Source organism: Megascapheus bottae, chromosome 3 (genome assembly GCF_031878675.1).
Source record: "Megascapheus bottae isolate mThoBot1 chromosome 3, mThoBot2.hap1, whole genome shotgun sequence".
NCBI lineage: Eukaryota > Metazoa > Chordata > Mammalia > Rodentia > Geomyidae > Megascapheus > Megascapheus bottae.
In genome coordinates, this window is record NC_143511.1 from 88,471,346 (window position 1) to 88,484,718 (window position 13,373).

The 13,373-nt window shown below is 54.4% G+C and overlaps 1 protein-coding gene across 1 annotated transcript in view; it reads right to left on the reverse strand.

Annotated features, from left to right (window-relative positions):
• Vav2 (vav guanine nucleotide exchange factor 2) overlaps positions 1-13,373 on the reverse strand; it is a 115,163-nt gene that overhangs the window by 78,706 nt on the left and 23,084 nt on the right. The window contains exon 2 of the mRNA XM_090329408.1: positions 3,657-3,773. Within this exon, the coding sequence (XP_090185534.1) occupies positions 3,657-3,773 (117 nt within the window). The remainder of the gene's footprint in view (positions 1-3,656; positions 3,774-13,373) is intronic.

Genomic DNA, 13,373 nt, shown 5'->3' on the forward strand with positions numbered 1-13,373 from the left:
AAGAGATTGATTTCCAAAACCAGCTCTCTGGACCACTTAGTCCCTGCAAAGGCAAGTGACCAAGAGGAGGAGAAAAATCCTAATAAACATGTCGCAAAATGTCCTAAAGCAATGTTGCAATGGGTCAGCCACAGTCTACCTTCTGTTCCTGTGGAAACAAAGGCCCATCAGACCAGGTTCTATCAGAGTTTGTTCACACCCAGGTCACCTGACTGGGAAGCCTGGGCCAGGGCCAGCCTGGCTCCAGAGCCTGGGAGAGAACAGCCTCACTGATGCTCAGGGTTCCAGACGTCTCCCCAGATTCCCTGAACCAGGGAACAGAGAGACGCTGGCCAACAGGTATGTGGGGGGGGGGCCTCCCCAGCTTCCTCTTGAATTAATCGAACTCTGGGCCCCCACTGGAGGTGAAGAGAGAGGTTTCAGGCTGAGAATCTGTGGGCAGAGTGGCCTGGCTGGAAGTGGAGCTTTGGCCCAAGTGGTAGAGCAATCAGCCTTGAGAAAAGCTCAAAGACAGTACCCAGGCCCTGAGTTCGAGCCCCAGGAATACATCACGTCAAAACAAGATTTAGTGAATTATTACTTGACTGATGGGTGGGGGAGGGAAAGAGGGAAAGGAAAGGTCACAAGAAGAAGAGGGGTGGAGAGAAAGAAGATGGGACTGAAGGAAGAATGTGTAGATGGAGTTGGGGAGGGAAAGCAGAGCAAGCACCACAGCTTTGTGGCTCTGAGTTGCTGGGGTCCAAGGAGAGCGGCCCCAGGTGGCCGTGCAATGGGTGGAAAGCAGATACAGGCCCACGGGAAGTGCTTGAAAACACACCTAAGACCCTGAGGGGCACTGGCTTCTTTCTGAAGCAGAGGGATGGGAGCACAGACTTTCTCCCCTAGGGACAGAGGGACAGAAGCCACAGCATCACCTCTCCCACCTAGGGCAGCTGCCTCAGCACCCTGAACCTGGTGTTGCCTCCCCAGAGCTGGCAGGTACAGGACTTATCCCCCAGTGCCCAGGTCCCCAGCCAACCCACCACATGCACTGACTGCACGAGCCACCTCCACGTGGCCAAGAGGACACCAGCTTAGGTGTAGAACCAGGAAGGATCAGAGTCCCTGGGCCATGGCCACAGGCTCAGGGCACAGCGTGTGCTGAGAGCTCCACAAATGCAACTCAGTCCTGCTCAACACAACTGGAGGATGGTGTTACCACAGCCATCCACCACGGAGGCCCAATGTGGCAGCTCACGCTGACAAACCCAGGAAAGGAGCCTGATTCACCCAGCCAGTGGCCTGCCCCAGGAGCTCTGTCCACCCTTGCCCTTCCCCTGGCCCCTGGTTCTCAGAACCAAGCAAGAAAGGCAGAATCCTTAGCTTCCTCAGCCCAGCCTGAGAGTCAGAGTAAATAACAGTTACCTCCAGTCTTAGCATGCAAACTGACTCAAGGTCTAGCCCCACTGTCCACTCCACTGTCCACTCCTGGTCCCACAAGCAGATGCCAGGATGTGGGGAGGGTCACCACAGGCTTCAGCAAGAGGCCCAGGAGAAATCCAGGCTCTAGTGGCTCACACCTGTAGCCCTAGAGATTCAGGAGGCTGAGATCTGAGGATCATGGTTCAAAGCATACCCAGGCAGGAAAGTCTATGAGACTCTTTTTTAATTTTTTTGGGGGGGGAGTCAGTTGTGGGGTCAGTTGTAGGCTATTGCCCTACCCCTTGAGCCATAGTGCCATTTCCAGTTTTCTGGTGGTCAACTGGAGATGAGTCTCTCGGACTTTAGTGCCCAGGCTAACTTTGACCTGAGATTCTCAGATCTCAGCCTGCTGTGTAGCTAGGATTACACGTGTGAGCCACTGTGCCACTCTTATCTCCAGCAAAAAAAAACAGAAGTGAAGCTGTGGTTTAAGTGGTAGAGTACCAGCCTTGACTGAAAAAGCTAAGAAACAGCACTCAAGGTCTTAGTACCGGCCCCAGTACTGGCACCAAGAAGTAAAAAAGCCTTAAGTCAAGTTCCTTCCACTCCGCACAGGGCTGGCACAAACACGCATGGCCCAAGCCACCTCCTGGAAACTGCTGACTGGAACAGGGTCCCCTCACAAACTGCTGGCCACACAGTTGGCCAGTCACATATTGGGAACTTAATCCAGATTTATGGAGGTCTTACATCACTGCATTCCAGTGCAACAAATCAAAAGAAAACAAAATTATACGCTGAGCAGTGGGTTTTAACGCTTGGCCAAGACGTGGGTTTGGTCAGGGTGTTTTTCCTCTTCGCAATTATTTTCAATGCCACTTGCATTTGTTCATGTGCATGTCTGAGGGTGCATGAACAAGAGACCTGTGCTGAGTCTGGAGGTGTGGGGGTGCAGGAATGTGTACTGTGAATGAGTGTGTACATGAGTGAGTGTACACTGTGCGCTTGTATGTGTGACTTCTGGCCTCTCCCTGACCTGGGTCAAATCCATCTTACCTGTTCACGGGACAGGGCTAGGAAAGCATTCCAAGCATTTGAACAGATCTGTGGGGTTGACAGCCAAACACAAGCCAGGACCACCAGCAGCTACCACCCAAGCTCCCATGGCCTGGAGCCCGGCCTGCCGCACACGCTGGTGTGACTCAGGGAGGCGTGACTCTCCCTTCACGGGAGCATCGTGGAAGAGATGGACAACGCTGGGCACTCACGGCTCACAACAGTCATCCCAGCCTCTCAGGAGGCTGAGATCTGAGAACCCAAGCTGAAGCCAGACAGGGAGAGAAGTCCAGTTAAGCAGCAAAAAGTCAGACCGGGGGGGGGGGGGGAGGAGAGGGGGTCTAGCCCAAGTGGAAGCAAAAGAGCTAAGGGGTGGCCCCCAGACCCTGCCTTCAATCACCAACCCTGGCAAGTACACACACGTACGCACATGTACGCACGCAAGATGGACAGGATCTTCTAGAAGCTGGACTAAAACCAGTGACAATATCGGAAAGGTAGAGAGAACTCACAGGGACTGCTCAGCGGTGGGGCCAAGCCGACACACCCAGGCTCCTCTTGGATAGGACTTCTCAGGATTTGCAACTACAAACATATACTTCCCTTGGTGGTTTGCAAATCGTGGATTCACAGGGCACCCAGTCCTTGATAACGGTATTAGGCAACAGACACCTGTGAGATCCCACCAGCAGATGGAAGGCAGCAGCTCTGCTCATGCAGGAAGAGGTGGTCTCTCAAGGCCTGGCAGCCCGTGGCCTTTGAGAGCACGCAGGGACGTGGAACCAAATGACCCCACAGTCCACGCCCATCCAGGCTGTCTGCAGTGTCATCCTGTCCACTGAATGGTAGTTATCATGGGCCTGCTGTGCCTTTAATACCACATGGCACCCTGGGTCACTCAGCTTCACCAGAAAGCCACAGCCCCCAGGGTCTCTGCACCTGCCCAGCCTCGATGTCCCCTGTACCAGCGGTGCTCACCCCATTGTTTCCTCCCACCTGTCTGGATGTGGGCACAGCAGGTGAGACAGGAAGCTCTCCCCACAGCCCTGCCCACGTACCCCAAGTTCTACACACTCCTGGTGGTGACCTGGCCCGGCCAGTGCCTGCCAACCACATGAGAGGAAGGAAACTTCTAGGCTGGAGAGCCAGGCATCTGAGCCCTAGTATGCCTCGCCATGGTACGTGGCAAGCCCACTCACCTTTCCAAAGTCTCGGACATCGAAGAGGTCGAAGGGGTCGAACAGCTCGCTGTTCCTTAGTCCAAACTTGTCATGGCAGACTTTGAGAAAGGTGCGGATGTTCTTCAAACACAGGAACTGGAGGGGAGGAGGAGGGGGATCAGAATCAGTAAGGCAGCAACAGCGAAGCAGTAACGGGTTCAGGGGCAGAAAGCTTCTGCCTCTGTCTCAGCACTCTCCACATAACCCGGCTCTGGCAGGCAGGCAGAAATCACATGGTCAGCAGAGACTGGCCACTGGAGGCCGGGAAGACTCAGATCACAGTCAACACCAGCTCTACAGCTTGACAGGATGGCCTCAGTCAGTGGACAGCAGAACCCAGCCATGCTGGTCCCACTAAGGCTGGGTCAGATGGTGCCACCCACCAGTCCTCAGCACAGGCCGCCCTCCCCTCCCAGGCCAGGCAAGCCCAGCTCCGCACAAACGGTAACGGTGGTCCTACGGAAACAAGAGGTGCTGAAGCTGGGCTGGCAACATGGGCAGAACGCATCACACACCTGTGAGCACGCATGCTCGCCAGAGCATGTCCCACGTGTGAGCATGGAGGCACACATGTCTCACCTTCCAGGGGCACCAGCCTCCTCATGACCTCCCTGATTACCTCACAGTCGGAAGCCGAATGTGCAAGCAACAGGCCAGTGGTCCCACGTCCAACCTGGACAGTCTTCCCCATACTCGGGGCTCCCACAGCCAAGCACCTGGGGCAGGAGGAAGTGGGGGCCGTGGAGGACACCACACCATCACCCCCCTGGATCCCCCTGTCCTCCTGGAGACAGCTACGCTGAGATTAATGAGGTGCCAGGCAAGGGGACAGGCCTTGAGCAGGCCTGAAAGCACCAGGCCACAGGTTCAAATCCTGCCTGGCAATGGTTAACACGTGAGATGACGCTGGGGGCAGGGGCACCCAAGGCCTGGTGTGCTAGAACACCAACTTTGCTGGGCCGGCTTCAACCCAGCAGGCCTCAGGGCCTCAGACAAGTCCTGGCGGATGGGTGCTCACCCCGAGGGGCAAGCTACAACCTCCAGGTTAGACCTGAAGAGGCAGGGAGAACCAGAGCGTGAGGAACCGCCCACACACGTTCGAGCGTGTCCCTGCCGGACACCCATCTGGACCTGACCTCAGCAGAGAAGCCCCAGCCTCCGACACCCTGGGCCACCCTGCTGGTGGCTGTTCAAGGACAATGAAGATTCATTTCCACTTTCCTACAATGCCTGCTTCCCACCCCTGGTCTCCCCGCTCCTCTGGTATTGGAGATGAACTATGAATGAAACATCCCCACATCAGCGTTCCTTCCTCTCCTTATCACAGTCAGAACCCCCAATTAACACAGACCCCAGCAGCAGGCCGGACTTGTATTTCTGCACTCTACACAGATTAAGGTCAACTTGAATGTCCTTTGTAAGAAAGGAAGAATGGAATCAGGAGTTTGGCCAATTGGTAGAGTGCTTGCCTAGCATACACAAAGAGCTGGGTTCGATTCCTCAGTACCATATACATAGAAAAAGCCAGAAGAGGTGCTATGGCTCAAGTGGTAGAGTGCTAGGCAAGTCAACTCTGGCACAGAGTCCAATCCAGGATCACACAACTTTACCTGTCACATCTCTTTAGTCTCCGTTAACCCACCACAGTGCTCTCCCGAAGAACTTTCCGGAACGATGTCATTTCCATGTGCATGCAGTCTAACAGAACTGCTGGTAGACAGGAATCCACCCAGCACTTCAAAGGCACGGGGTCCAACTGAAAACCGACTTTTCCCACTGAAGGTCATGTCAAGTGAGTTACCCTCAAAGGCCACATGTGGCTGATAACTGCTGTTCACATGGTTTGAACCAAGTGGATCTAAAACTCCTGACCTGAGAAGTCCAAAGCAGACAGAAAAGGATGAGGAAATGTAGGAGACTGCACTCAGGAGAAGGCCCCAGACTGGTTCAGACTGAGGGCTGGGGCTGGGGAGGGCTGGGGAGGGGGTGCCGCGGGAACAGAGTGTCCGTGGGAAGATGAGACAGGAGCGCAGCACTGCGAGTGTGCTGAAGCACTTTATCACCCTTGGAAGTGGTAAGGATGGAGCTGGGTGTGGCAGCACGCGGCTGGAATCCAGCACTTGGGAGACAGACGCCGGAAGAACTCAAGTTCAAGGGCAGTCTGTTCTATGTAGTGAGATCTTGCCTCAAAAAATAATTCCATTCAAATGGTAAATGTTACGTATACATTAGCACAGTGAAAGATTTTATTCAAGAGGAACAGGGAAACAGCGTGGCCCACACGCAGGCCGTGTGCCAGTGGAGACAGGAACTGCGGTGACTCGGCTGTAGGCCACGGACGGCCACTGGCCTCCGGAAGCAGGGAGAATGCCTGGCACAGATCCCCTCCTGGGCCTGCTAGGAGAAGGCCATCACTGCCAACTCTGCCCTTGGACTTCTGGGCTCTCGCACTGAGACGGGACATTTGGGGTGCTGGACGCCGCGGGGTTGGGCACTTGTTAAGACAGCCCTGGGACGTGATACTCATCTCCAGTCTAAGAAGTTGGGCGAGGGAAGGGGCTGCATCCTGGGACCAAACTTCCCTTCCTGCTGTGCCACTTTGCACATGCACAGAGACTCCTGGCCTACCTCGACTATTTTTGCACAGAGCTTGTCTCTAATTTCCAGTAAGCATATATTTTAATTCTTCTTCAGCCTCCCATTTTAGAGTTAATTACACAGGTCCTCACCATAATCACAGGCCATGAGGCCAGGCCTCCCTCTGGGGCTCAGAGCAGGCCAGCAGTCCTTGCCCAGAGACCCGGCCTCAGAGGCCAGCCCCTCTTCCACACCAGTGGCCCTAGGCAGCGTAAGCTTAGTGGGGGCAGCCCAGTACTCCAGGCTAGCCCCTGGAAAACAGCTATACTGGCAGATTCCAAGGTGGAAGCCGGGACAAAGAACCTAGATATCAGAGTACCAGTGGCTCACGCCTGTCCCAGCTACTCAGGAGGCTGAGATCTGAGGATGGAGGTTTAAAGCCAGTCCAGGCCGGAAAGTCTCTGAAATTCTTGCCACCAATTAACTACCAGAATGTCAGGAGTAGAGCTGTGGCTCGAGTGGTACAGAGCACAGCACCTACACACACATACACACACACACACACACACACACACACACACACACACACACACACTTGTGCTTGCTCCAATCACATGCAATTTCTTCACTTTCTCCATCTAACATGTTCATTCCACACCTTTCTGGGATTCATTTCATACAAGGGTAAACTGAGGCTGTGAGCATTAAGGATTTTGGCATCCATGGCCGGGATTTTGGCCTAGTGATAGAGTGCTTGCCTAGCATGCACAAAGGCCCGGGTTCGATTCCTCGGTACCACATACATAGAAAAAAGCCAGAAGTGGTGCTGAGGCTCAAGTGGTAGAGCTCTAGCCTTGAGAAAGTCCAAGGACAGTGCTCAGGCCCTGAGCTCAAGCCCAGGACTGGCCAAAAAAAAAAAAAAAAAAAGAAGTTTGGCATGCAAGCAGAAGGCAAAAAAAGAATTAAAGTCTGTCTGGGCACTGGTGGCTCACACCTATAATCCCAGCTACTCATGAAGCTGAGCTTGAGGATCACGGTTCAAAGCCAGCCCAGGCTGCAAAGTCCTTGAGACTCTTATCTCCAGTTAACAACCAGAAAAGTAGAAGTGGTGCTATGGCCCAAAGCACTAGCCTTGAGCAAAATAAAGAGCTCAGGGACAGTGCCCCAGGCCTTGCATTTAGTCCCAGGACCAACAACAACAAGGAAGAAGGAAGAAGGAAGAAGAAGAAGAAGGAGAAGGAGGAGGAGGAGGAGGTGAAGGAGGAGGAGAAGGAAGAAGGAAGAAGGAGAAGCAGAAGGAGAAGGAGGAGCAGGAGGAGGAGAAGGAGAAGGAGGAGAAGAAGAAGGAGAAGAAGGAGGAGCAGGAGGAGGAGGAGGAGGAAGAGGAGGAGGAGGAGGAGGAGGAGGAGGAGGAAGAGGAGGAGGAAGAGGAAGAGGAGGAAGAGGAGGAAGAGGAGGAGGAAGAGGAGGAGGAAGAGGAGGAAGAGGAGGAGGAAGAGCAGGAGGAAGAGGAAGAAGAGGAGGAGGCTGCCACCACCGCCGCCGCCGCCGCAGCCGCCACCACCACTAACACTAACACCAACACCAACACCAACAACTGAGGTCTCTTTCACACTATAATGAGTGTGCCCAGCACCAGGTCCCCCACTGCATCCCTGACTCATCAAGGCCTAATTTTATGGCTCCATCTCTCGCTTCCTCACTGTACAATGAGAGAAACTGAGGCGCTAAGTAAAAAAGCACTGCTTGGCAGGGAAAGGCAAGCCCAAGTCCTGACTGCTGGCTCATTATCTTTCCAAGGTGGCAGGACAGGGGCCACTGTCTCTTCCCTGGTGCCCCACAGGGTACATGGCCAGAGCCTTCCAATCCCACACAGCAGAGCCAGACCCAACAGTGAAGAGACCCCAGAAAGTCCAAGGTGAGAGGAGGGCCCAGGGCTGCTATCCACCTCCTCTCCACAGCGCCCACCAGGACCCAGGCTGGTGGCAGTGCGGGAGGGGGGGCAGCACAGTCCATGGCATGGCACCTAAAGCCCTCTATCCTTGCCAGAGCTGCTCCTGTGTCCCTGTGGCCCCTGGCAGAGCAGAGCAGCATGCCTATCTCCCCATCATCCAGGCCTGTGGAACTTCCAGAGGAAGGACTCAGCCTCCAGCCATGGGAAGCAAATGCCTGTCCTCGGGGCAAAGCGGGACAGCAGCCGAAGGCCAGTTTATCCCTGGAACCTGGCCTGGGGAAAGGGGCATGGGTGCCCCCATGCTGCCCCTGCTCCTGCAGTGTGGCGCGCAGCAGGGCCTGCTGTGCTGGCTCAGGCCCCTGGGAGATGGAGTGGGCCATTCCCTCCTCCTCCCACCCCTCCTGTCCCCCCACTGGGGGCCTCCCTCTGTCAGTACTGGCCACAGAGGCAGGGCTGGAGCAGACAGTGCTGGGAGCGCCTGGTCTGCAGCTTCTCCAGGCCACTCAGCCTCCTCTGGTCTAATCAGGATGAATTCCCACTAACGCCAGGACCCAGGCTCCAGGCCCAGCCGCCCTCAGACCTCCCCAGGCTCTGCCAGACAAGACCCAGCTGCTGCTCACTGCTAGCTGCCATTCAGCTTTTGCAAGAACCCAGGACCAGGGGCCAGAGGGAGCTTCTGAATGAACGGGCAGAGATGGGGCCCGCACCTGAGGCTGCTGGAGGGGACACTTCACGGCCCAGCCCACACAGGCCCACTCCACCTTGAGTGCTTCTGTGGAGGCTTTGCCAGGTTTGAGGATCTCTGTCACCTCGCCTTACAGAGCTTCACATTAAGCTGTGGCACAAGCTGGCACTGGTAGCTTAATGCCTATAATCCTAGCTATGCAGGAAGCTGAGACCTGAGAATCACAATTCAAAGCTAGCCCAAGCAGGGAAAGTCCACTCTTATCTCTAACCATCTACTCAGGAAAGGTCCGAAGTGGTTCTGTGGCTCCAGCAGTACAGCACTAGCCTTGAGCAGAAGCTCAAGAACAGTGTCCAGGCTGAGTTGAAGCCCCAGGACCAGAAAGAAAAACAGAAAAAAAGATGTAACAAAAAAAAAGAGAGAGAAACTGAGGCCAAGGGAGGTGAATCTGCCTGTCTGAGGTCACACAGCTAGCCAGCTTCAGCTAGCGACTTGCAGCTTGAATGCAGGTGGCCTGGGTACTGACCAGTGGGCAGTGAAGGGCACAGCCCTGTGACAGACAGGATGCTACCATGACCCCATGAGGGCACAGTGCTCCCACCTCTGGACACCCATGTCCCAGCCTGCCCAGGGTGCACAGGGCCAGGGGTGTCGCTGGGATGCAGCCCTCTCACTAGGGCCCAGGGAAGTCCTGCTGGCCGCAGATGGAGCTGATGTGCATTTCCAAGGCCACATGTGGCCACCAAGGAGGAACATGGAGCTGGGCATGGGAATGTGGCTCAGCCTCTGCTGCAGACCTGGCTCTAGATCTGACCCCAGGCTATGCGTGCGTCCCATCTCTCCACGAGGTCCAGAGCTCCAGGCCTTCCACCCTGACCTCTGGGAGTGTCCACGCACTGAGTCACGACAAGTACAAAAGCCCCACTGTACAGAGGGCTTTCCAGAACACCAGGCGTGAGGCCAGCACCTCCTGAATTGCTCACCGAACCCTGAGTCATTACAGCAATTCTTAATTTACAGAAGAAACAACCGAGGTTTCCGAGTGGCCCCTGGCCCACCCAAGACCCCCAGGAAGGAGGCAGCAGAGCTGGTGGCAGGCTGGTTCACTCTGAAGCCCATGATCAGATGGCAGACCTGTAAACTGACTAGGAGAAGGTTTGCACCTATAACTACTGGCCCACACATGCTTTCCAGTCCACCAAGCCCTTCTACTTCGTGTGTGTGTGTGTGTGTGTGTGTGTGTGTGTGTGTGTGTGTGTGTGTGTCTGTATGTGTACTGAGGCTTGAACCCTGGGCACTGAGTCTCATGGACTTTCCTGCCTAGGCTGGCTTCAAACTGCAATCCTCAAATTTCAGCTTAGTAGTTAGGATTACAGGCATGAGCCACTGACACCCAACTGCTTCTCATGTTTTGAACCCAGTTTGCAAACATAGACGCACAGGCCTAAGTCAAAGCTTTCTTGGGATTGAAACCCAGGCCTGTTCCTCTCGGGTATCCTCCATGCCATCTGGATATCCGGGCTCCAGGACGGATGCCCAGACAGGGGCAGGGCCCCCAAGCGAAGGCGCAGGCACACGAGCCATCTCTGGATAGGAAATTGTCACTAACACACAAGGCTCCTCTCCTGACCACCCAGGGGTTGAGGGGCTGAGGAGAGAGCATGGCCTCCAGAGACCTAGGGGCTGGCCTCAGACTCTATCACGGCCATGCTCATCTTGTCAGCCTGGACAAGACACACCTGGACATCACAGCCAGCGAGAGACAACAGGGCGATCCAGGGCCTCAAGAGGCCAGTTCCTCTTTTTCTTATTTTGTGTTGTTTTTTGGCTGCACTGGAGTTTAAACTCAGGGTCTCAAGAGGGCTGAGCCTCCAGCCCTGTTTTCCACTGGGTATTTTTAGGATAGAGCCTCACTTCCCAGCAGGACACGTCCTGGAACCACTGTCTACCTAAAGTTTCCACCATTACTGGGATCAGAAACATTTCTGAGCCGGAAGCAGTAGTTCACGCCTATAATCCTAGTTACTCAGGAGGCTGAGGTCTGAGGATCGAGGTTCAAAGCCAGCCAGGACACTGAAGATGGTGAGCCTCTTATCTCCAATTAACCACTAGAAAACAGGAAGTGGGGCTGCGGCTCAAGGGGTAGAGCAGTAGCCTTGGGATGAAGAGCTCAGGGACAGCGCCCAGGCCCAGAGTTCAAACCCCATGACCACCAACAACAAGAAAAGAAAAGGAAGAAGGGAAGGAACCGTGGTCTCTGCTCAGGCTGATCTGGCACCCTGATCCTCCCAAGCTCATCCCCCCAAGTCTGGGAAGCTTCTGGCACCCAGCTCAGAACAAGCCTCTCCTAAAACCTCCATCTAAACTACACTGGGATACAATGTATTACACAGGATTCTAGATATGCACACACAGTGAGACCCTTAGGACAGAAACTCAAAGGGAAAATGCCTAAGTACCTCTTCATATTTATGTAAAATAATCCACATACTGGAACAAACTCCAAGACATAGAAACAAGAGACCTCTTTTTTTGCTTTTTTTTTTTTTGGTAGTTTTTGATGATTCTGTCCTTTATCTTATGTATGGTGTATCCAAGGGTACATCTTTAGAAGGGTGGGGCACAGACAAAATGCAGCAGTGGACAGGAATAAAAATGAATCTCACAACTCCTGGGTACAGACAGGAGGGAGGGACTGGGAGAGAGTGAGGGAACAGAAGGCACTGTCTGAAAGGAAATGTACTCATTACCGGACTCATGCAATTGTAATCCCTCTGAACTGCTATAACAACAATAAATTAATAATTAAAAAGTAACCCTCCAGATCCCTCTGAGGGACTCCCACATCCGTGGTCACACTGACAGAATGGCTCTGACAAGCAAGCGTCCACAGACACAAGGAGTCTTCCGATGCATTTCAACAAGTGACGCTACCATGCCCATAACTGGCAGGTGGTCACTCCACTTCTAGCTGGAGTACCACTGACCCCAGGGGACACCACTGAGTCCTGCAGATCTGAAGCTCTGCCTGGCAGCTGGGGACGTCTTTGATCAATAAAAAATGGGAAAACGAATTAACATCTTGTTTTATTTATGCCCCGATCATTCCAAAAACCATTTTAAATGGCATCATTACAATTTAATAAGTGTGGCCTATTGGAATGGGTCAAATGCGGGGCTTAGAGGGGATGGGATGAGCAGGTGATCTTAAGGTGACACTCCACAGGGCAGAAGCTGGGGCCGTCTGCACTCTAATCTCAACTTTGAGCAACACCCACCCCAGCACAGGGGCTTGGTATTAGTGGATGCTCAGTATCCATGGACACCCAGTACCCATGGAGCCCAGTATCTGTGGACCCACAGTATCCGTGGACACTCAGATGAACTTCTACACTGCTACACAGTGGCCAGGACCGGGACATGTCTGTCAATGGCGCTGCTGTGTAAGCGAATCACAGTGACTCAGAGATGGGATGCAGAGCCCCACCCGCCCTCCACAGGAGCAGCTTCCTGGGGACTGCCCTTACTCCCGGAAACACAGCCTCTGAAACCCAAGGCAGGCAGAACTGGGGTCTAGCTCTGTCAGGATACACCAGCCATCGGGGCTCCCCTGACAAGGGTCCAAATCAGATAGAGTGAGTCTCTCCACAGTTCACGTGGAAGCTTCCAGGGCTGTCCCCAGGACTTCAAGGCACCACCACATACAGCACAGAGTATGGGCCAGCTGGATGGATGACTCCCAGGGAGAATCCCCGCCCCCACCCCTGCTCTGGGCAGACAGAAGGCTGTGGAGCCGGATCTGAGGAGCAGCAGAGATTTGATTATGTCTGGACGATTTAGCATGAACACTTCCTCCCCTCGGGAATAAGGAACCCACAGCCAGCCATGAGCCCAATCGCCTAAATGCCAGGGCCTCCCACGCCTGGCTGGATGGCTGAGCCACTCTTTCTCAAAACAGGAGGTGGGAGAGCAGGTGAAGAGGCCTGCCAGGGGCTGGCCTTGCCTACCATCAGGGCTACAGGAGAGACGGTCCTCAGACCCCCAGAACCAGGCGACTGACCGTGATGGCCACGCTGTCCATCCACACAGTAGGAAGGACCAAGCCAACAGAGCACTTCATTTCTCTGTTGTGTAAAAGGTGCCCACACCTCAAGGCCCACCTGTCCTCCACATTTCAACAATGTCAGTGGCATTCCCACTTTCTCCAGTAATCAGCAGCAAGCGCTGAGCGCTGGGCCTTTCCAGACCCTATGCCTGGCACCTACCGTCTGGTTCACCTCCTGAGCTGCGCGGCACCCCTGCTCTACAGGGGGAGGAAAAGCTGAGAGACCACATACCCAGTGGGGGCAAGGGACAGAGCTCACAGGCTAGCCCAGGGTTTTGTCCAATCCCAGTGGGAACCCCAGAGCCATAGGCAAGAGGAAGGATAAGAAAAGAGGGCAGGCCTGGTAGCTCACGCCTGTTATCCTACATACTCAAG